The sequence below is a fragment of the Pongo pygmaeus genome, chromosome 2, assembly GCF_028885625.2.
Source record: "Pongo pygmaeus isolate AG05252 chromosome 2, NHGRI_mPonPyg2-v2.0_pri, whole genome shotgun sequence".
NCBI lineage: Eukaryota > Metazoa > Chordata > Mammalia > Primates > Hominidae > Pongo > Pongo pygmaeus.
The window spans coordinates 70,477,799-70,499,807 of NC_085930.1; the positions used below are offsets into that span (position 1 = coordinate 70,477,799).

The 22,009-nt window shown below is 39.0% G+C and overlaps 1 protein-coding gene across 5 annotated transcripts in view; it reads right to left on the reverse strand.

Moving 5' to 3' along the window:
- The window catches only part of GRM7 (glutamate metabotropic receptor 7), an 888,658-nt gene that overhangs the window by 259,317 nt on the left and 607,332 nt on the right, over positions 1 to 22,009 (reverse strand). For all 5 annotated transcript variants that reach the window (XM_054482695.2, XM_054482693.2, XM_054482694.2 and 2 more), the window contains exon 7: positions 20,879 to 21,018. In XM_054482695.2, coding sequence (XP_054338670.1) covers positions 20,879 to 21,018 — 140 coding nt within the window. The remainder of the gene's footprint in view (positions 1 to 20,878; positions 21,019 to 22,009) is intronic.

Sequence of the window (22,009 nt, forward strand, 5' to 3'; positions counted from 1 at the left end):
TCCTATCTGCAGCTACACTGAGGTAGGTACCTTTCTTCAGGTTATATGAGTTTATTTGGAAGCAATCAAGTGGCAGATTCTTTGTCTAAAGTACGGTTAGTGTCTACGGGATTGAGACACATGTAGTCAAACTTACAGGGTTTATAGGATCTGACTTGCCTGCCATGGTGTGAAATATTCATTTCTTTTTTTTGCTTTTGTTTTTGTTTTTGTTTGAGACGGAGTCTCGCTCTGTTACCCAGGCTCGAGTGCAGTGGTGCCATCTCAGCTCACTACAACCTCTGCCTCCCGCCATTCTCCTGTCTCAGCCTCCCAAGTAGCTGGAATTACAGGCACCCGCAACCACGCCCGGCTAATTTTTAGTATTTTTAGTAGAGACGGGGTTTCACTATGTTAGCCAGGATGGTCTCGATCTCCTGACCTCGTGATCCACCCATCTTGTCCTCCCAAAGTGCGGGGATTACAGGCGTGAGTCACCACGCTTGGCCGAAATACTCATTTCGAATTAGCAAAATGCTTTGACCTCTGAAGTGCATTCATACCTTCTATGCTTTCTGCAGCACACAGCAGGACAGTTTGCATTGTTGAGGACAGATACCCAGCTACATTGAGAATATCTCCTCCATATTCGCTAAGAATTTGCATAGGCATTGTGTACATTTAATATCCACATTAATAGGCAAGAGTTCTTTTCCTTTCCTGAGACAGGATTCTTCCCCCAAATTATCATAAAATGTACTGAGGGCTTGGCCACACATAGCAATAAGAGTTATCATTAATCCTTAAAATAATTCTGCCAGCTAGGTCTTATTTCTCCTTTCTCAACAGAGGCAACTGAAGCCCAGAGAGGCCACATAATTTGCTCAAGTCCTAATAGTCATTATTTAACAAATCTTGAATTCAACTCAAGCTTATCTTACTTGCTGACTACCATATGCATCAGATTAAAGGATGCATTGAACTTGCTTTGAGAATTATGGAGGCTGATATATAAAGACTTTATTGGCCAGGTGCAGTGTTTCATGCATATAATCCCAGCACTTTGGGAGGCCGAGGTGGGAGCCCAGGAGTTCAAGAGCCCACGTGAGCACAGGAGTTCAAGACTACCCTAGGTAACATAGGGAGATCCTGTCTCTGCAAAAAATTAAAAAATCAGGCATGGTGGCACATGCTTGTAGTCCCAGCTACTTGAGAAGTTGAGGCAGGAGGATCACTTCAGCCTGCGAGATTGATGCTGCAATGGGCTGTGACCATACCACTGCATTCCAGCCTGGGTAATAGAGCAAGATCCTATCTCAAAAAAGAAAAAAAAAACTAAAGACTTTTTATTTACAATAAAATCTTGTAGCCCAATGGCCCTGTCCATGTTTGCCCACCCACTTGCATACTTTCATATTACTCTCCTCTAGGTACTTATGTTGGACTCTAATATACTCCCATTTTTAAATGTCTCCTTTTAAATATATTTTGTTTTTCCATGGGTAAGCACTTATTTCATGATTATTAGCTGTATGTAGCTTAATTCTCAAAGTGTGGTCCACAACTCGTCTGAACAAGGTTGTCTCAATAGAATCAGAATTTTAGTGGTGGTGGTAGGCTCTGGTAACTTCCATTTCAACACGTATCCCAATGATCTGAATGTACAGCAAAGTCTGAAACCCATAGTTCGAAGCCCTACATTAAACACTAGCAATACCCACAATTCAAATCTGCAATAGTAACACTCAACAATTTAACTCTGCAATACTCACAATGAATTACTACTCCCAAGTGCATGCAAAGAAAGAGATATAATGTGTATAAATATTGTATACCATTTTGCTCATTTGCTTTTAATTTAATGTTGCAACACATTGGTGGGGTGGATATTATGGAGCTGATGCCAGACTTTGATGGTAAATCTCAGAGTGCTTAAGTCAACTTTAACACAGTTCTAAACTCAAAGTCTCAATTTTATTCCAATTGCTTTGAGGCTAGTTTACATATAACTAACTTTCCCTTCTGTAAATGGGGAGCTTGGTCCCTTCCTTTTTCTATATACTACTCCCCTTAAGAGCTTTTTCCTAAGACGTTGCTCTAAATCTGCATTTCTACCAGCTAGAACCTGAAAAATACATTGTAGGAGAGAAGGAAGTCCCCAACTCTTCTATCTTGAGGGGCCTAGCTGAGTTATGCATGCTTAGTTCTTATTTTTGCCACCTAGGTAGATAATTGTGAGCATCTTTCTTGTCTGGTTAGACTCTGTGATGGATGGGACTGTCTCCCCTACTTCTTCTGTGTCTCTCAATCGCTCTGAGAACAAAGCAGTGCACACAGGAGACCTTCACTAACTGTTCTTGACTAATGACTGCATCTGTGTCTGACAAGTGCGGTATCCATTGTGCACTAAAAATGAATGAGTTGATTTAAATTAGGAAAAGTGTCAGGTTGTTCCTGGGGTCATATAAGTTGTCACAGTAGCAAGGTAAAAACAAGAGTTAGAGTTAGGCAACTTTTATGTGGATTTAAAAATCTTTCCAGCCTTTTTTTTTCTGTTACAGATGGAGAGTCAGCATACATAGTAGTTATGACTGTGAACTAACTACGGAGCCAGACAACCTGGGTTTATTCACCACTCCACTCATTTATTGCCTATAAACCTTGACCAATAGCATAGTTGGGGACCTCAGGTTTCTCATCTGTAAAATGGGAATAAAAATAGCACCGACCTCATAAGTGAACTGTGAGAGCGACCTAATAAGTAAGCTGTGAGACAGCATAGTGACTGGCATACGGTGAGTGATTAAAAAGATAACTCTTTTCACCTATTGTTCATCAATACATATTTAGCAGGCCCTATAGGTTAGACATCAAGCTAGCTCCTTTGGATACATTAACACAGAAACTCTGGGAGGGAAGTATCTGTAGCAGGTGCTGTCATCTGGCAGGCATTTTCTGTACAGGTCAACATACTCAGCATACGTGCTAACATGGTGCACTTTTTGCCTCTCTGCTTGAGAGTGGTCTCTTGCTATTGTTAGGTATAAGTGCTGGGGAGATAACCTCCAAGGAGTATCCCTCAAACACTGAGGCATGAGAGTTGTAGATGAGTACCCCAGCTTCCTCACCACCATTTTGAGGCTTTTCTAGACATTCCCTGTGAGTCACCAGTGAGATGCAGCTCTAGGTGCCCAGAGTGATAGCCTCCTCATCCCCATGCTCTGTCCTGGCCTCTTTCCCTTCCTTGCCTGACTCGCCTACTCCCTTACATGTTTGCCAGGATCATCTGCCAAATTCTTGCCTTGGAATCTTCTTTCGGGGAAAAGCAGACTAGGACAGTATAAATGTCCCCACTTTACATATGGGTACACTGAGGTCCAGAGACTTCCAAGCCAGACTTCTGAGGCCACACTCTTTCCACCTCTGTACTATAATTGTCTTCTGGTTCTAAGCTTATACTCTTGAGTACTATAAAGTCATCTTTAGAGTGCTCTGGGGACACTGCATAGGGACCAATTAAGAATTAGGGAAGGTTTTATGGAGTCAGTAAAACAAATGCTAACCCATCAAAGATGTGCAGGTGACTGCATGCCTGGGGGGAGATGGGCCAAGACAGGAATAATAACTAGTCATGTACACAAGAATGACCTTTGAGTACTAAAATGCCTTCATACTAGTTGATAAGTAGGACTACTCATCCCTCTCCAGTGTTCCCTACTGTTCTACATACCCAACCTTTCCCTGGGATGCCCATGGCCTGCCCATGATCCAGTAACTTATGGGTTAATAAGATAGGCGTCTTCAGGACCCTAATTCAGCAAGAGCTGTTGACTATACTCATTGATTGCTCCCTAACTCTTACTGATTATTAAATATTTGAAATGTAACGCTCTTGGCAAAAAGAAAGAGGACTAGCAAAGATATTTGCTGATTAAATTCCATGCTTTTTTCTCTCTCCTTCCTTCACAAAATGTCCCAGTCATCTCTCAGCTGAAAAATAAATGTCTACTTGATACGTGGGCCAACATAAATTTTTAATGGCATGAGCAATTACCCAGTGAGTACCTTGCCCATATCACAAGAAGTGATAAAACAGAGCCCAGCGCTTAGTGGGAAAGATTTCCACCTAAGACAGCAGGAACATATGGTTTTTCAACAGGTCAGTGGATCCCCAGATTTCCCTCCAGTTGGCATGAGAAAGACTAAGCCTATAAATTCATGGTTCCTGAAATGTGCTGTTAGCATGAGGTTCAGTGAGCAGAAGAAAGAAAAATCCCTATAAGGAAGGCATAGTCACCACAGAGAAACAAGGACAGCCAAGTTCATGTTTCAAGCTGGGAGATAGAAGGGTCATTATTGGAGCTTTCAAAAGCACCTCTGGTAGAAATTCAAAAAAATCCACTCACATTGATAAAGTTATCTTGTTGAACTTGCTATTCAGGAAGAGCAGGAACATTGGATCATGATTAAGGACAAAGACAGTGCCACTTATAACCAGTTCTTATAACATGCAATTTCAAAGGGTCTTTGATACCACGCTTTAGAACAGAAGTTGACATGGACCAAGGTATGCTGAATACGTTCGTGTGTGATTTTACTTTTTAACTGGAGATACAGGCTTCACAAGGAGAGAGGGAAATTAGCAATCCCATGAGAAATGGCTAGAAGAAAGGGTATAAAAACATTCAAATGATATTTCAAAAGACATATTTTAAAAAGAAAAATATGGTGATGTTTCTTTGTGTTGATCACAGCAAAGAGAAACAACAAAAGAATAAAGACGTACATCTCAAAAAGAAACAAAGTGAGATGCCACCCCAAAGTCTGGTACTTGGTGGAGCCTTCACTCCTCAAGAAGTCACCTAACACAGCTAAATCTGTTACCTCTGGTTACATACTCATGAATGTCTTTTTGAAAATAATTATCTTGGGTAATAGTTGATCTCTACCTATTCATTCTAGAAGCCAGTTTGCGTCAGGGTTGAAGAGCTAAGATTTCTTAAGTATACACCAGAGTTGGGAAGGGTGACAGAGGTGTGGTTAGTGCTTCTTTAGTATCTGTCTAAAGAAGACTTTAGACAAGATGGAGCTTTAGTAAGATCTAGCAAGACTTTGGTAAGATTGAGCTGTGAGGTCCTGATGAATGAATGCACCCTAGGCAGCTGAGTATCTTGCTCTTTTGAGTGCATTTAAAAAAAAATTCCACCAGAAATGCTTTTGAAATCTCTAATAATGTCTCTTCTCTCTAAATTATAGTTGCAAAGCTCTCTGGAAAAGGAAAGTTAGTAACAAATAAGAGATTCAAGTTTTTACCACTTTACATTTTCATTTTCAAGCATCAGTTTTATGTCTAACACTTTGCTAGGCCCTGGAAGAGACAGTGCTCTGAAGAGCTTCATGGAAGTAGTTAAAAAATAATGTTGACCTAGCAAGATGGAAATTTCCACTAGGGGGGTTAAGGAAGAGGCAATGCTTTTGCGAGTCTTCACAAGTAAGGTGAAATGTGTCCAGTGGCTAGTGTTCAGTTTGGTGGTGGAATATGGCATTTCAGATGGTGTGTACAAGACACCGAAATGTCAGAGAGAATGTGACAGATTCAAGACAGTCAGAGAGGTCTTTGAGACAGAAGTGTGGGTGTGAGCAGCAGAACAAGGGCAGAGAGGTATGAGGAGAAGCAGGAGCTGGGAATGGCCATCTGATTCTGGAAGGAGGGAAAAGTGGTGGGAAGTTTTGACATAGAAGAGTGACATGGTCTTATTTGTGTTTCAGAAAAAGTAGCAACAACAATAATAGTAGTCCTAGCAAATATTTATTGTACCAGCCACTGTCCTAGTCACTTTTCTTTTCTTAAATTTTTTCTTATTTTTTGAGATGGTGTCTCGCTCTGTCATCCAGGCTGGAGTGCAGTAGTGTGATCTTGGCTCACTGCAACCTCTGCTTCCTGGGTTCAAGCGAGTCTCCTGCCTCAGCCTCCCAAGTAGCTGAGACTACAGATGCTTGCCACCATGCCTGGCTAATTTTTTGTATTTTTAGTAGAGACGGGGTTTCATCATGTTAGCCAGGATGGTCTCGATCTCCTGACCTCGTGATCCTCCCGCTTCAGCCTCCCAAAGTGCTGGGATTACAGGCGTGAGCCATGGCGCCCAGCCCCTAGTCACTTTTCACGTCGTTAACTCTCACAACAATCCTGTGGGTTAGGTCCCAATATTAGTCCCATTTTGCAGATGGGGGGATGAAGCATGGAGAAGGGAAGCAAGTTAAGTGGTAGAACCAGTAGGTGGTGAAACATGGAATTTAAACCCAGGCAGCCTACCTCCACAGCCCATGCTTTGTAACACTCCCATATCACCTCCTCTGAAATAAGTGTCAGTCCACACCTGTGAATACTGATCTACTAATTCTTCTCCATTTTTTTCAGAAAGTAAAATGTAGGCAAAGAAAGCAGATTTGACTTGGGAAATTTTCACAGAAGGATCAATAGTATTTTCTGTTTTAAAATAATCCTACCAGCCCCATAGTAGCTCCAGATGGTTTTAAAACAAATTTAAATATAGAGCAGAGACCAGTGAAAGAAGGTATTCCAACAGGGTACCTAAATCTTGAATACTCCATGATAGAAATGCCCACAATACTGGATATGCCTAATAAGATGCTTGACAGTGAAATTTGCAAGGCATCCAGAAAATCTTCAATGGTTTGCCATAACGTTGTCAGGTAATGACTATAAAGCAAATCAGTTAGTCTTCTGCTCAAGCCTCCTTTCATTATAGACAATCACCTCAAGTGGTGATGACACTCATTTGTGTAACAATAACAGTGATGAGAAAGTGAAGAGCTATGAATTCCACCCCTTCTCCCCAGACTCCTGACATTGTAATCTGCCATCCTTGATTGAATCCTGTAAACTGGCATTTAAAGCCAAGGTGATCTATACTGTTAATGGAAAAAAATTAACTATCAGGAAATATGCACACAAATCATTTAACTGACTATTTACCAACATCAATGGTAGCTTCTTATTGAAGCATAAATGATTTCAGTGCAATTTCCAAAAGACAGTTACCTTTCCAATGCATATCCATCAATGTATTAAAGCTCGCTTTCAGAGTATGATTTCAAATGGCAGGCATCAAGTTCCCTGCTAAGATAAACGTGCTGGTCTCCTATTCAGTCATTGTGAAGGCTCCCTTACAGTATCGCCACACAATAAATCAAGAACACATTTGTTATTGATGAGAAACATTGACTTCTTTGTATTTTCCCACTACATCCTTTCTGTCTTCCTTGTTCTGAGCTTGTTACTTCTTTCTTATTGTCATCCTCAGGAAGACTTTTAAGTAGGTCAATTGAAAACAGGCCCCTACAACTGAATAGTTGTGTGTTTGTTGAGGAGTTTGTAATGAATCCACACCTATTGGCCAGAGAGCTGTGTTTAAATGTGGGGCTAACTTCAATATGCAAGACCAAGTCACCACTTCGTATTTAACAATTTACAAAATCATTCCTAAGTATATGACTGGTTATTAGTTCTATCTCTGCCTGCTTTCCTGCAGGCATATAATTGCCTATACATCTTTTAAGGAGCAGCTCTTATTTCACTTACTCTGCAAAATCTTCCCAGATTCCCAATTGGTCCCTACTCATGTCCCTAGAATACTGTAAACATGACATCATGGCATTCAAAAGTATATGTGAACTCATTTTTTAGCAGGACAGATATTACATTTTAGGCTCCACAATCAGTCAAATGCAAGAGTTTAAGATTTAGCTTAAAAAAACTCTGACACCACTTTTATGCTTAGCAAAGGGAAGTTAGCTGTACAGCTGTGCAAAGATTAGCTGGAACTTGTTTTCAGGAATGGGAGACTCATTTATGTATGTGCACAACTGAGGGATCAAGGGGGACTTTTCTCACTTCAGTTGTTTTTGTGGGGGGTTACTACTCTCAATTGTCAATTTTTTTTTTTTTTTTGAGAAGCTGTTGGTACACATGATGCTACATAAAATGGTAGAGAGAAAGGTGGACTGATCAAAGCATCCTTAAGAATAGTAGGGTCTACTTGAGAGGACAGGGTATAGGGTAGGGGATTCCAGCTGCGGAAATCAGAAAAATGAATTCTTTCAGACTAAAGCCCCCACTTAGGACTTGAACACTGTAATTTCAACAGAAGAATGCTGAAAGCACCAATTATGGAATTGTCTTGCTTAAGCAACAACAGTATATTAGGATGACATGGAGGTCAGTGGCTGTGCTATTTTGGTTCTGAAAGTTATAGTACAAAAGACAGATAAATTTGACTTTTTATCATGGCCATAAGTGATGACACCGAACAGCCCCTCACTAGGTGTCAGAGAACTCTATAGAAGCTGACCCTGCACAGAGCTGGTAACATAGATTAGAAGATTCTAACTTGGTCCATATCCTCAGAACAAATCCCCTGCAATCACCCAGCTAAAATAGCATGAAGGAAACTAAAACTGTCTGCACTAATAGGATTTTACTATTGTAAGAAATTCTTACCCAGGAAGATAAAGTTACAAATAATTTTATGGTTTGTTGTTGGTCCTGAAAATCCATCTATTTGAATAATCAGTCAGGAAAATAAGTTACCATAGGGATAAATATTCCATTTTCTGAAATACTGATCACTCAACTGGGCCAAGCTCTCTAATCAAACAATGGTTTACTCAAAACAACTTGTTTCAAAATCCTCTTTGCTGTATTCACCGATACAAAACTGTAACATCACAGGCTTTGCACAATCTTGTTCAAACTTCCCTCTTTGAAAGAAGCGCCTTAATTTAAACCCCCAAATCTTAAAAAATATCTGCCCTTGACCTCCCTTTTCTGAGATGTTACAAAAATTCTGTCAAGGTGGTTTTTTCTCTCTCTCTCTTCTGTTTTTAAGAGACAGAGTCTTGCTCTGTTACGTAGGTTGGAGTGCAGCAGTGCAGTCATAGCTCATTGCTTTCTCGAACTCCTGGGCTCAAAGGATCTTCCTGCCCAGCCTCCTGAGTAGCTAGGACTACAAGCCTGTGCCATCACACCCATCTATATTTTTATTTTTTTAAATTTTTGTATAGATGGGGTTTTGCTTTGTTGTCCAGGCTGGTCTCAAACTCCTGGCCCCAAGTGATCCTCATGCCTTGGCTTCCCAAAGTGCTAGGATTACAGGTGTGAGCCACTACCCTAGGCCTGGTGTTCTTTCTTACTGCAGTAAGCAATAAATGTGACTTTGTTTTATTAACAGGATATTTTGGTAGCTTTCTCAGGGAGTCAGCAATCGAAACTCCAAATCCCAAGCTATTAACTACTGTGTGCTACTGCTTCATTGCCTTTCGCAGCCAGAGAATGTGAGAGCTGGGTATATACCTAGAAGTGGAACTGCTAACTCATATGGTCACTTTATGTTTATCTTTTTGAGATACTTTTTGAGGAAACGGTCTGCATGTATGCTTTGTCATTGAAAGAGATCTAATGCAACAAAAACAAAATATTGAGGAATCTGGGGACTAAAAGAGGAGTAAAAGATCATAAGTGGGGCTAGGGGGATTGAAAAACATTAGTTAGCACGACTAAGTTATTATTCCACTTTAAATGGAAGAAGCAAATGAGTTAACATAAGGTGGGATCAGGAAGAGAGATGAGTGAGTAGTGTTACATTGTCTTCCTGATTTTGACCAGGTTTCTGGAAGTGGTGACTTTGTTGCCTCATCTCTCTCTACCCTCTTGGGAGTTCTACTCAGTTTCAGTGGATGGGGCTATGCCAACTGCAGGGACCCTGAAAAACAGCTGGAGTCAACAGTCCTCTCTCCTTGAGCTCATCTAACTCTCCTATGAGGTTAGCATCACTTACTCTTCCTATTAATCTTCAATCTTGCCCTGCTACTCAATGGGGGATTCTATATGTTTATCCTTGAATCTAGAGTTCTTTCCAAGCTTCCCAGAAATGTGAGAGAGACATTTATCAAACAGACTAGCTCAATTACAGATCAAAAGTGTTTAAGTATAAAAGCTTCATAACATTCCTATTTACACAGTTATGTGAACTCTCTTAGTCCATTTTATGTTTCTATACAGGAATATCTGAGACTGAGTAATTTATAAAGAAGAAAGATTTGGCTCATTATTCTGATACATGGAAAAACCAAGATTGGGCATGTGGCAAGAGCCTCAGGCTGCTCGCACTCATGGCAGAAGGTGAAGAGAAGCCAGTGTGTGCAGAGACCAAACAGTGAGAGAGGAAGCAAGAGAGAGGGAGAGGGGAGGGAGGTGTTAGGCTTTTTAACACCCAGCTCTTTTGGGAACTAATAGAGTAAAAACTCACTCACCTCCGAGGTAGGGCATGAATCCATTCATGAGGGGTTTGCACCCATGACTCAAACACCTCCCTTTAGGTCCCCCTTCCAACACCACCACACTGGGAATTAAATTGCAGCATGAGGTTTGGAGGGGGCAAACATTCAAACTATAGCACTCCCCATTTAAGACTAATGGGAATTTAATATGGATGTTACAGACTTCCCAGAAAAACAAAGTTATTAAATACAGTAAAGAACTATGGTAGGCAAAATAATCCATTCCTCTCAACTCCCCAGAAAGATGTCTATGTTCTAATTTTTGGAACCTATAAATATGTTACATTATATGGCAAAAGGGACTTTGCAGTTGGAATATGGTTACCTACCTCAAAGTAGAGAGATTATCTTGAATTATCTAGGTGGACCCAATACAATCATATGGGCCTTTCAAAGTGGAAGAGGAAGACAGGAGAATCAACAAAAGAAATGCATTGACAGAAAAAGAGGCAGAGAATGATGGTTTCCAGCTTCATCCATGTCTCTGCAAAGGACATGAACTCATCCTTTTTTATGGCTGCATATGTAACAAACCTGCACTTTGTGCACATGTACCCTAGAACTTAAAGTATAATAAAAATAAAATAAAATAAAATAATAAAAAAATAAAATAAATAAAAAAAAAAAAAGAAAAAGAGGCAGAAGAGACTGGATGCTCAGAGGAACTTGACCTGCTATTGCCAGCTTTGAGGACAGAGGAAAGGGGTCACAGGTCAAGGTGCCAGAAGCTGGGATCTACCCACCACTGTCAGCAGAGAAACAGGGACCTCAGTCCCATAACCAAACAGGACTAAATTTTTCCAGCAACCTGAATGAGCAGAAATAGATTCTCCCTAAGAACAGAGAAACAAAGAAAGAAGCATAGCCCTGGTGCCGCCTTGATATTAGTCCTGTGAGACCTATGTTGGACTTCTAACCTAAAGAACTGTGAGATAATAAACTTGTACCATTTTAAGCCACTAAATTAGTGGTAATTTTTTTTTTACAGCAGTAATAAAAAACTAATACAAGAAACATGACCACAAATATCATATGCATTCTTGTATCAGGGAAGTTTTCACTATTCACTTTCAAAGTGTTCTTATGAGGTGCGTATTTTGCTTGATTTGACTTTATTTTATTTTACTTTTTTTAAATAAAAAAGGGAATTGTGGTTCAGGAATGTTAAATGATTTCCTCAAGCAACAAGCAGAAAAGGCAGGACTCAAACAGGGGCATTCTGACGATGCCCTACTTTATGAGAGTTTCTCCCAGTTGGAGGGAAGCACTTTAAATCTACTTCCTGTATTTTTGTATTTTCATTTGAACATAACCAGGCCATTCTAGAATTTTTTGGCTTCCCAAAGCAAAAAAGTTAGGCAGATCGTACATTAGTTGACTTTCTTTCTTTTCATAATTTTGGGTTGGTGATAATGAGTTGAGTCCCTCTTATAAGAGTCCAGCTCTCTAAACTCATTCATCTTGTTGTATTTCTTTTTTCATATATATTTTGCCTGAGCCCAAAATGCAGATAGTAATGGCATTCGACAATTTCCACAGAGAACCTAGAGTCTATTAATAAACATGAAGTGATCTGCTTGAATGCCTAGAATGCAAACAAGAATTTATGGAGGTTTAGGCTCTCTAATGTACATGTTTGTGGAACCATATTGATAATTATAAATATTATTAATCTTGCAGACATTCATAGAAAGAACACAGTTATACACCATTGATTCCTAGGAGAGATGCTGACAAAAGAAGGAAAATCTCTGTTTCTTTCATTTCCAGTGTGTTTCTGAATACACACAAATACATGTTTCCAAACAAAAGCATTTTCTTTACCAAGGCAGTCCTCTCTTTCAGACTGCATTTATCAACCCTTTTAAGAAAGTATTATTACATATTATGGAATGTTTTGGGATATTAACAGTATTGATATATTATTGTTGATTTTTAGAAACCAATTTCCGGAGACTATCAATAAAAAGTTAAGCATACATTCAAACTAATTTCTGAATTAGTGGAAATAAGTCAGAATATACTCTAAGTCTAGATTAGATGAATGAAATAAAATGCTAGTGGGAGTTAGGGGGATTATGTAAGAGAGTGGTAGGAGGTGGGGGGTCTGTTGTAACATAGAGAACACACACCTTGTATCAAGTGGAAAGCTGTTCCTTTGATTTAGCTAGGTTTTGCTGCATGGGGAGTAAGGACACATCATTGCCAGATCTGATCTTTTAAAGATAAGTCAAAAACATTCTTATATCATTTCTTGATACTTAAAATATTGGCAAGTAATTAATTTTTGAACCACATCTGCTGTCTGTAATCAGTTTGGGGTCTCGCATCTCAAGTTAACTGACAAATGGGAAGCAGTACTTAATTTTGATTTATAAATCAAAATAACAGTACTATTTTTGATTTGTAAATCAAAATAACAGTACTATCTTTGATTTATAAATATATTTTGTAAAATATCACAGATTCAGAGATGCTGACACATAAAAATAAGTCTTGTTACTGTGGTGTCAGTTTAAATGCTATCTTTTCAGAGAGACCTTCCTTGTCCTGGTTCACAGATATGATCAGTAACAGGCAGGGTGTGATTAGAGACCAAATCCTAAATCCTTTCCTGTTTTGATGCTTCCTGTAATGTAGCATTAAAGTGTAGAGAAGTAGGTGGCAGATGAAACTAGCTTCAATGGTTTGATGATTAGTTAACTTTAACTTTAGCAAAAAAATGGCCAATGACTCTTCAACTTGATTCCTCAAGAGCAGCAATTTCACTTCATGCTCTCAAATAGCCACTGAGAGGTTTCTAAAAATAAAAAAAAAAAAATCAATTGAAATAAAGCAAAAATTAATCCTTCTATCTCTTCCCCTCCTTTTCTTCTGATCGGCCTTAACATAACAAACACCAAAATCGTCTATCTTTGCACTTGGAACAAGCTTACAGAGCACTTAGGGAACCCTTGAAGAACCTATTTGGTAAACCAAGTTCTCAAATGAATCCCTGAGTCATGTAGAATTGCTGACTCAGGTAGAAGTCTGGTTGAATCCTCTGATCCATTCATCCAATAGGCACTGGGATGCTAAGTCAACAGTGACCTAGTCCTTGTCCTTAAGTAATGTGTATAATTTAACTGTTTGTCTGTTTCCCTGGTTATCCATTTAGTATTTAACAAGCTGTTTCTATATGCTCAGCACTATGCTTTGTGCCTGGGGGTACAGAAAAATAACCCAGCTAAATGCTAGTAATTGAAGTTTTGAGCAATTATGGATCATGTGTATTAGCCTGTTTTCATACTGCTCTAAAGAAATACCTGAGAATGGATAATTTATAAAAGAAAGAGGTTTAATTGACTCACAGTTCCACATGGCTAGGGAGGCCTCAGAAAATTTACAGTCATGAAGGGGTAGCAAGGACCTTCTTTGTATGGTGGCAGGAGAGAGGAGTGAAAGCAGCGGAAATGCCAGACACAAAAGCATCAGATCTCATGAAAACTCACTGACTACCATGAGAACAGCATGTGGGAAACCACCCCAATGACCCAATTACCTCCCTGCCTTGACATGTTGGTATTACAGATCCCTCCCTCAACACATGGGGATTATAATTTAAGATGAGATTTGGGTGGGGACACAGGCAAACCATATCATCATGTGACAAACTAAGGATGTGAAATTATTGTTATTTTTGTTGCTGTTGTGGCTAACATTTGTTGAACATTTGCCACATGCCAGGCACTGTTTTTAGCATGTTACATATATTATTTATTAATATGTAATGCTAACCATAACTCAGTGAAATAGGTACTACCATAAGCCTGCTTTACAGCTAGTAATGGTGGAACTGAGACTCAGATCCATTTAATCAGTTCAGCTTTAAAGACTACTGTCCTAATTACTAACAATAAAACTATAAATTACAAGAAAAGAGCTGTTAATTATGATGGGCAAAAAGGTGGTTCCACAAAAGAAGCCTTCAAACTGAAGCTGAAGAAGTACTAGATTTTGACACCTTACATATTTTTCTCTTTGTCAACATTGCTTTGATTACTGCTATTACATACCTCATGTAATACATTGTAAATTATGAGTACAATAAGATTTCTAAAACATTTTTACTGTTGTAATTATGAAACAATAGAGTGATTAGCAGTTTTATAGGCAGGTATAAGTCCATATTGATTTGGAAATATTTAATTGTATTAAACAGATTTTTGCAATCAACTGTTTTTCTTATGTCTTAAGTGTCTGTGACAGCCAAAATTCTAATGAGTGTGAAAGATTCAATATGGAACAAACATTACAACTTTTGAAATTAATTTGAATCACCTCAGTTTAATAAAATCTAAAAAATTTCTGCTTAATAAGTGATGGCTGATTTTTTTTTCTTTTCCATCCTGGGCACAGTAAAACAAAAACCAATTCTTTTTTTTTTTTTTTCCATTTTTGATTACTATGGTGAATAAGATTGTAAAGAAAGAGTAATCTTACATAAATTGTCTTAATTCATTGATAACTAAACAATCCCGAGAGCATTATAAACGGCTTGTGGTAAGGATTTCCTAGGGCACAAACAATATGACCTAGATCTAGTTTTTCTTTTCAAGTTTTGAGTTCTCTTCCCTGAAGCTCCTACATGGTGGCCTCAAAACGGCTCCCTAGGAAGCAACCGCCTCCAAGAAGAGCATGTTCGTGTCTCAGATTGGCCAGCAGACATCCAGTGATGTCTTGATTAGGAGATGTAGTATGGGTACCCATTCCCATCACTATGGCCACAGTGATTGGCTTAGACTGAATTAGTTGACTTTCCTGGACTTGGGAAACACCCAGGGCAAACCACAAGGCTGAAAAGAGAAACTTGGGGCCAGGCATGGTGGCTCACGCCTGTAATCCCAGCGCTTTGGGAGGCCAAGGCGGACTGATCACAAGGTCAGGAGATCAAGACCATCCTGGCTAACACGGTGAAACCCCATCTCTACTAACAATACAAAAAATTAGCTGGGTGTGGCGGCATGCACCTGTAGTCCCAAATACTCAGGAGGCTGAGGCAGGAGAATCGTTTGAACCCGGGAGGTGGAGGTTGCAGTGAGCCAAGATCACGCCACTGCACTCCAGCCTGGGCGACAGAGAGACTCTGTCTCAAAAAACAAGAAAGAGAAACTTGGGTGCTCGTCTCAGAAGGAGGAAGAGTGACTAATGACTGCAGATAATGTCCATCATTTTAAAAAGTACATGTTCATTATACACGATTTTATATATTAATAAAAAAATAACAAATGCCTGCTGTGTGCTAGGTACCATGTTTACAGGCATCTAAGCAATGACTAAAACATGGATTCTACCTTCAAGGAGCTTTTAGTCTCTAGGTGTGAAGTGTAAGTTTTAACAGAGAAAACAAATCACCAGAAAAAGTTAAGAAACCCCATATACCTCAGAAGATCAGAAAGTTGGTCTATCCTAACCAATGGCAGAAAATTGAGGTTTATAGAACTTCAGTTATCCAGAAAAGAGGAAATAATATTCATTCAGTCTTCTATTTAAGAGAATATGCAGTTCACTGCAGGAAGCTGCTACTAAGAATAGTTCCTTTCTAAAAATGCTTTAATTGACATTTTGGCATATTAGAGAATTTTAGTTATCTGGAAAATTAACATTTTTAACATTTCTGAACTTCCTAATTTCAGATAAATAAAAGATGACAAAGTAACCATCATGGTTTCTATCACACATATTTTACTTACAACATCAGTTTAGAAGTTTTTAAGCATCCACATTCCATTTCTTGCCTTTTTCAGAAATATACTCCTATATTTCTGAATACACAACTAATTTTCAAATATTACTGCATTATTTATTCTAAAGCAATTTTTTTTCTACTTCATCTTGGGAACTACTACTTAACCTTCGAAAGATTCAGTTCAAATATAACTTTGTGGTGGGTGTCTCTAAACCAGTGCCTGTCTGTAGCCCTAAAATGCCATATATCTACTACAGAGCCCTTACCCTACCTAGACTGTGAACTTGGGGTGCATGGATCTGCCTCTTATTTGTTCTAATATCTCCATGAACTATCATCTCTCTCCTGACACACTGCAGATAGGCAATCATGTTTGTTGCATTGTCCCTTCTTCTCTCCCCCAGGAAGGGTATTTCATAAAGTCTCTTGGTAGAATAGAAACCTAAGAAATTAAATTAGGGTTGTTTCTGTAGAGGTTACAATCAGAAGAGTGAATGGTTTTGTTGGTTATGATTCCCTTCCACAGAATTCTTGTTCAGCAGAAATATCCTGGTAGCTAATCATGCAGTCATCTCTTGGGCCACAGAGGAGACAGAGTGTAGTGAGGGTACATGAGACATTTTACAGCAGACAGCACACAGCTAACCACTTAAATTCCAGAAATTGCATAGGGAACAGCAGAGCAGTCTGATCTACAGAGCTGGGATTCTAAGAACCTAAAACTCTGATTTCTTGGCTCAGAAATTCATTTGCAATTACTGAGCACAGAGAAAGCCACTCTTGAAAATTTCATTTGCTTGAGATGATGTAACTGAGAATTGAAAAAGTACCCATGAATCTTTATGAGCAGACATACACTTTTTACTTGAAATACTTTATTTTGTTCCGTTGACTAGAGGAAAGCAAACCAACAAAACCGTTTGCCCAAATTCCACTCTCACAGAACATTTAATAGAATAATTATAGCAAAAGGAACATCAAGGGCAGGACGATGTTGGAGAGGAACCAATCATTAGATAGGACAACTGGGCTGTGGCTCTGGGTCCCCAGGTGAGAGGAGTAGGGTGCCTCTGGGTACTCTACTTAACTTTTATTTTCTTTTTTAATCCCCCGAACACAATTCAGATTAAATCTCACAAAAAAAGGTGTCAACAGGGTGACATCCTACCAAGTCCCATTATCTCAGTAGCCACACTAATTGAATTAAACCCAGCCTCTTATCCCCCTAAAAATGACTCCTTTCGTGGTTGTCATTCACTCTTTTAGGTCCCATGCAATACCAAGTATAAACTACTGCATCCACCTGAGCGTGCCTGTTTTTCCTAGCACATCACTCTTAGCATGACAAAGTAGAATAATGAATGCTCCCACTTAGTTCCAAGCCAAGAACAAACCCCTGATTTAGCTAGCATAAACCCAAACAAAAATTGAAAGTATATGGTTAGCCCAACTCTCTGGGCAAATTAAACAGAATATTTTAAACTGAGTGCTATTTGGAGTAGATGGAATAGAACTGTGTCATTTTATTTTCTGAGATGGAGTCTCGCACTCTCACCAGGGCTGGAGTGCAGTGGCATGATCTCAGCTTACTGCAACCTCCGCCTCCTGGGTTCAAGCGATTCTCCTGCCTCAGCCTCCCAAGTAGCTGGGATTACAGGTGTGTGCCACCATGCTCAGTTATTTTTATTTATTTATTTATTTTTTTGAGACAGAGTCTTGCTCTGTCACCCAGGCTGGAGTTCAGTGGCACGATCTCGGCTCACTGTAAGCTGTGCCTCCCGGGTTCATGCCATTCTCCTGCTTCAGCTTCCTGAGTAGCTGGGACTACAGGTGCCCGCCACCATGCCCGGCTAATTTTTTTGTATTTTTAGAGACGGGGTTTCACAGTGTTAGCCAGGATGGTCTCGATCTCCTGACCTCATAATCTGCCCACCTCAGCCTCCCAAAGTGCTGGGATTACAGGCATGAGCCACTGCATCTGGCTGGAATTGTGTCATTTTCTAGGAGGTTTTCAAGGCCTTGGGTTCTCTGCTCTTCTCTTGTCTCTCTTTGTAATGGATTTAAAGACCATTTATAGGTTGTTTACATTGTTTTATAATTATGACTCAACAACTGTTGTCTGAGCTTCAGACCTATACCCATTTCATTTTGGTTGTAGTATATTTAAGAAGTCTCACATATATAATAATCCCAGTTGGGATTCTTGATTTTTCTCCCTTCCACTCCCAGCAGCCTCCCTTATCTCATGTGTTGCCATCATCCACACAGTGCCTCACGTTACATACATATCCCATTCATTTGGCTTCATCTTCACTACCACACATGTCTCTGAGCCAGTGGTTCTCAAAGTATCATCAACATTGCCCAATGACTTCTGATAAAAAGCAAATATTGAGGCTTCCCGCACCTCTAGTTCTTCTGAATCAGGTTCTCTGAGAGCAGGGCCCAGTAATATGTGCTGTTACAAGCCCTCCTGATGGCTCTGATGCACACTGAAGTTTGAGAACCACCTCATTTAGCCACCCCATTCTAGCAAGACACCTGCAATACACTCATAATTGGTCTTTCTGCTGCTACTTTTGCCCCCTCTATTATCTTCCCAGCAGCCAAAGTAATTTTATTCCTAAATCTGATGCAGCCACTCCCTCACTTCCTTGCTTAGTACTTCTTAGTGGCTTTTAAATGCACTCAGAATAAAATGTTTAAAACATATCATGACATACAAGGGGCTACATGAGTATGGCTCTTACCTATTGCTCCAACATCTCCTCTTACCTTTTCTCTCGTTTCCCTTGCTGATTAAATCATCATCACATCAGCCATCTGACCTGCTGATCACTCTAGTTTTCACTTTGCTGGCTTCTTTTGTAGTAGGTCCTTCCTTTTCTACCTCCATTATCCTCTCTACCACCTTTTCCATTATCACACTTCAGAATTTCCATGTACATATCTGTTTGCTGTGTACCATGTAACTCCATTCTAGATGCTGAATTGTGCGAGAACAGGGACCACATTTGTTTCATCTCCACTGTGTACCTACGCATTGACTGTTGCAGTACTTCTAACTTGATAGGCATTTAAAACCAAAACCAAACAAACAACAAAAACTTGTTGAATAGCTAATCAAATGCAATTCTTATAAAGGATAAAATACAAACCAAACAAATAAAAATAAAATCAGTGTTAATGTTTGCTCTTAAAAATAGTGTGCTTAAGAACTTCCATGTAAGATCCCATCTGAAGTTGGTGAATGCTACTTGGGAACTCTTATGGATGTTGGACAATTATATGTGCCAGAAATTTAACAAGAGTTCAGGGTTTATGCTGGAAAAGATTAATGAACCTATTCAATCCATTGGGTCTTACAATAAGCCCTGAACACTTCACCTATGTACCATAGACCTTGATTCTCTACTTTTAGTTGTGGCTGACCCATCTTTATATCACATGGCAGCAACCAATAAAAACACACTTTGAGTGTTATCATCCAGGTTATACTGCTTTGATTCTGCTTTTGATTACTACCCCTTGAGTTTACCTTTTAGGTTTTTGTCTGTGTTGTTTTTATTTTCTCCTTTTACTTGCAAGTTTAGTGTGCATTGGATTCAGAATAATCTTAGCTTCTTTTTTGATCTTGGCTGTTTGCATTTATATAAGCCATGGATGGTACCTGTTGATTCCAACCATACCCAGATGCCAAAGCATAATCCTTTGGACCCAGTTTTAGTGCCAATTCATGCGTATGGTGCATCTCATGATGGGGAGAACTGGACAGGTGCAAGCAGATCTAGGCTAAGGCTCTGTGCAAACGAGGTAACTGGCCTGTAGTGGCTTCACTGCTCCCTATGTGAACAACCCTTTCTTCATAGAAACCACGACATAACCTTCCACTTCCCAAGAAATGGATTTGCTTCCCACACCCAAGAAGCCTTGTTCTCAATAATTCCAAAAGTGCCTCCTAAGGTATAGATTAATAAAGGCTAATGGCATAATTTGTTGCTTTACAAAAGACATTAAAGGATTTTTCTAGGATAGAGACTGTGATGGTTAATCTTATGTTCTACTTTGCCATGCAGTGCCCTGATAGTTGGTCGAATATTCTAGGTGTGTCTGTGAGGTTTCTGGATTAGATCCATTTGAATCAGTAGGTGAGTAAAGCAAATTGCCCTCCCCAATGTGGATGAATCTTATCCAATTATTTCAAGGCCTAAATAGAACAAAAGGCTAAGAGAGAATTGTTGGATTGTTTTGGAGCTGGGACATTGGCTGATGGATTTGACATAATCTTGTGAAAGGAAGTGGCTGCTTACTTAAGGTCACATTTTACTGAAAGTGGGAGAGGTTACAGAAATGGAAGCACTGCAATTACTCAGATAATCCCATTATAAACTTCACATAAAGTGATACACTCAAATGTATCAAAATAATAATAAAAAAATCAGTACCACCAAATAAAGAAGAAAAAGGAAGGAAGGAATGGGAGGAGGCAGAAGAAATAAAAAGTTTAACCAAGAGAAGGATCTTGTGAAATTGCTAAGTAGTAACCTGTTTGCTAAGTAACCCCAGTCTCAGATTAAATGAGATAATTCCCACAGGTGATGAATATAATACACAAAACTCAATGCACATTTCCCATCATCGTCATCACCATGATTATTATTGGGTATCAGTTCCTGCTGATGCCCACAACAAATTTCATGCTCACTTGTATATGCACATGAACATTAAACAAGAAACATTTGTATAACTGAGCAAATTAAAAGTCTGTTCATTCATCTCAACAAGGGAAGAAGGGAAGTAAGCAGAACTCACATTGAGCTGAAGTTCGTCTGTCCACTGCCCGATCAGACGGTAACCCGGGTTGCTGGTGTTTGTGGTCTGGTACTGAAAGATGTCATAACGCCCAGGTGCATCCCCGTTCTTGTTAAACATCACTGGAGTGCCAGCACTACCTAAGGAAGACAGAAAAAATGAAAGATTCTAAAGTTAAACAAGATTCCTTATATCTCTTGTACTATGGGTGACAGGCTAGAGACTTGCCGAGGAGCAAGATAGTTAGTAGATATCCCCTTTAATAGGTCCCCCCAAAACGGCCCCTGGAATTCATAGGCAAGTTATCACTATGGCCTATGGATTTTAATTATAGAAGGTGGAAGAGTACTTCCCCTTTTGAATAGTTTCACTGATTCTCAATATTTCTTAAAATTTTATTCTAGTATTTTCCCCTTTCTGAGGAATAAAAACTATACGCATTATTTTAAAGAGACAGCCTTAAGTTTTATTATGCTCCTGATGATGATGATTTTAACTATTATTTTAGTTTCCATCTAACACTAAATTTTGGTCAGTAAAGAACAATTTCAAAAATAACAAATTGATGTTAAAAGAGAAATGCAATTTAGAAAACAAGAAGTAAATAAGAAAAATGTATTTAAATGTAGTTTTCTACTCATTGTATTTAAAATGTTTTTGCTGGTTATTTCTAATTTATATCATAAACAGGTAAAATGTTTAGCAGTGTGTTTGGCAGGTGTTCAATAAATATTGGTTTCTTTCTCAATCTCTCATATGGATCTTCCTAAAATGTCTATCTTAAGACACAACCAATTATTTTGGCAGAATTAGACTTTGGAGTTAATTTTAAAGAACCAATATATTTATTAAGTGTATATACCTATATCAATATCTGTATCTATCTGTCCATACTTAATATATAACTGTATGGTTGGATGAGTAAAAAATCCTTAATATTAACCACATAGAACAACTGGAAAACTATGTACAAATAATGCAAGACATGAGTTTTGGTTAGTTTCAGCAATAGTTATAAATGAATCACAAAACATTCAGTAACTGAGTTCTGTTTATTTCATGAGCCTCTGGAACTAGGAAAAAAAACCACTGGCCACATGATAATATGATATATGACTGCTACCTGTCTAT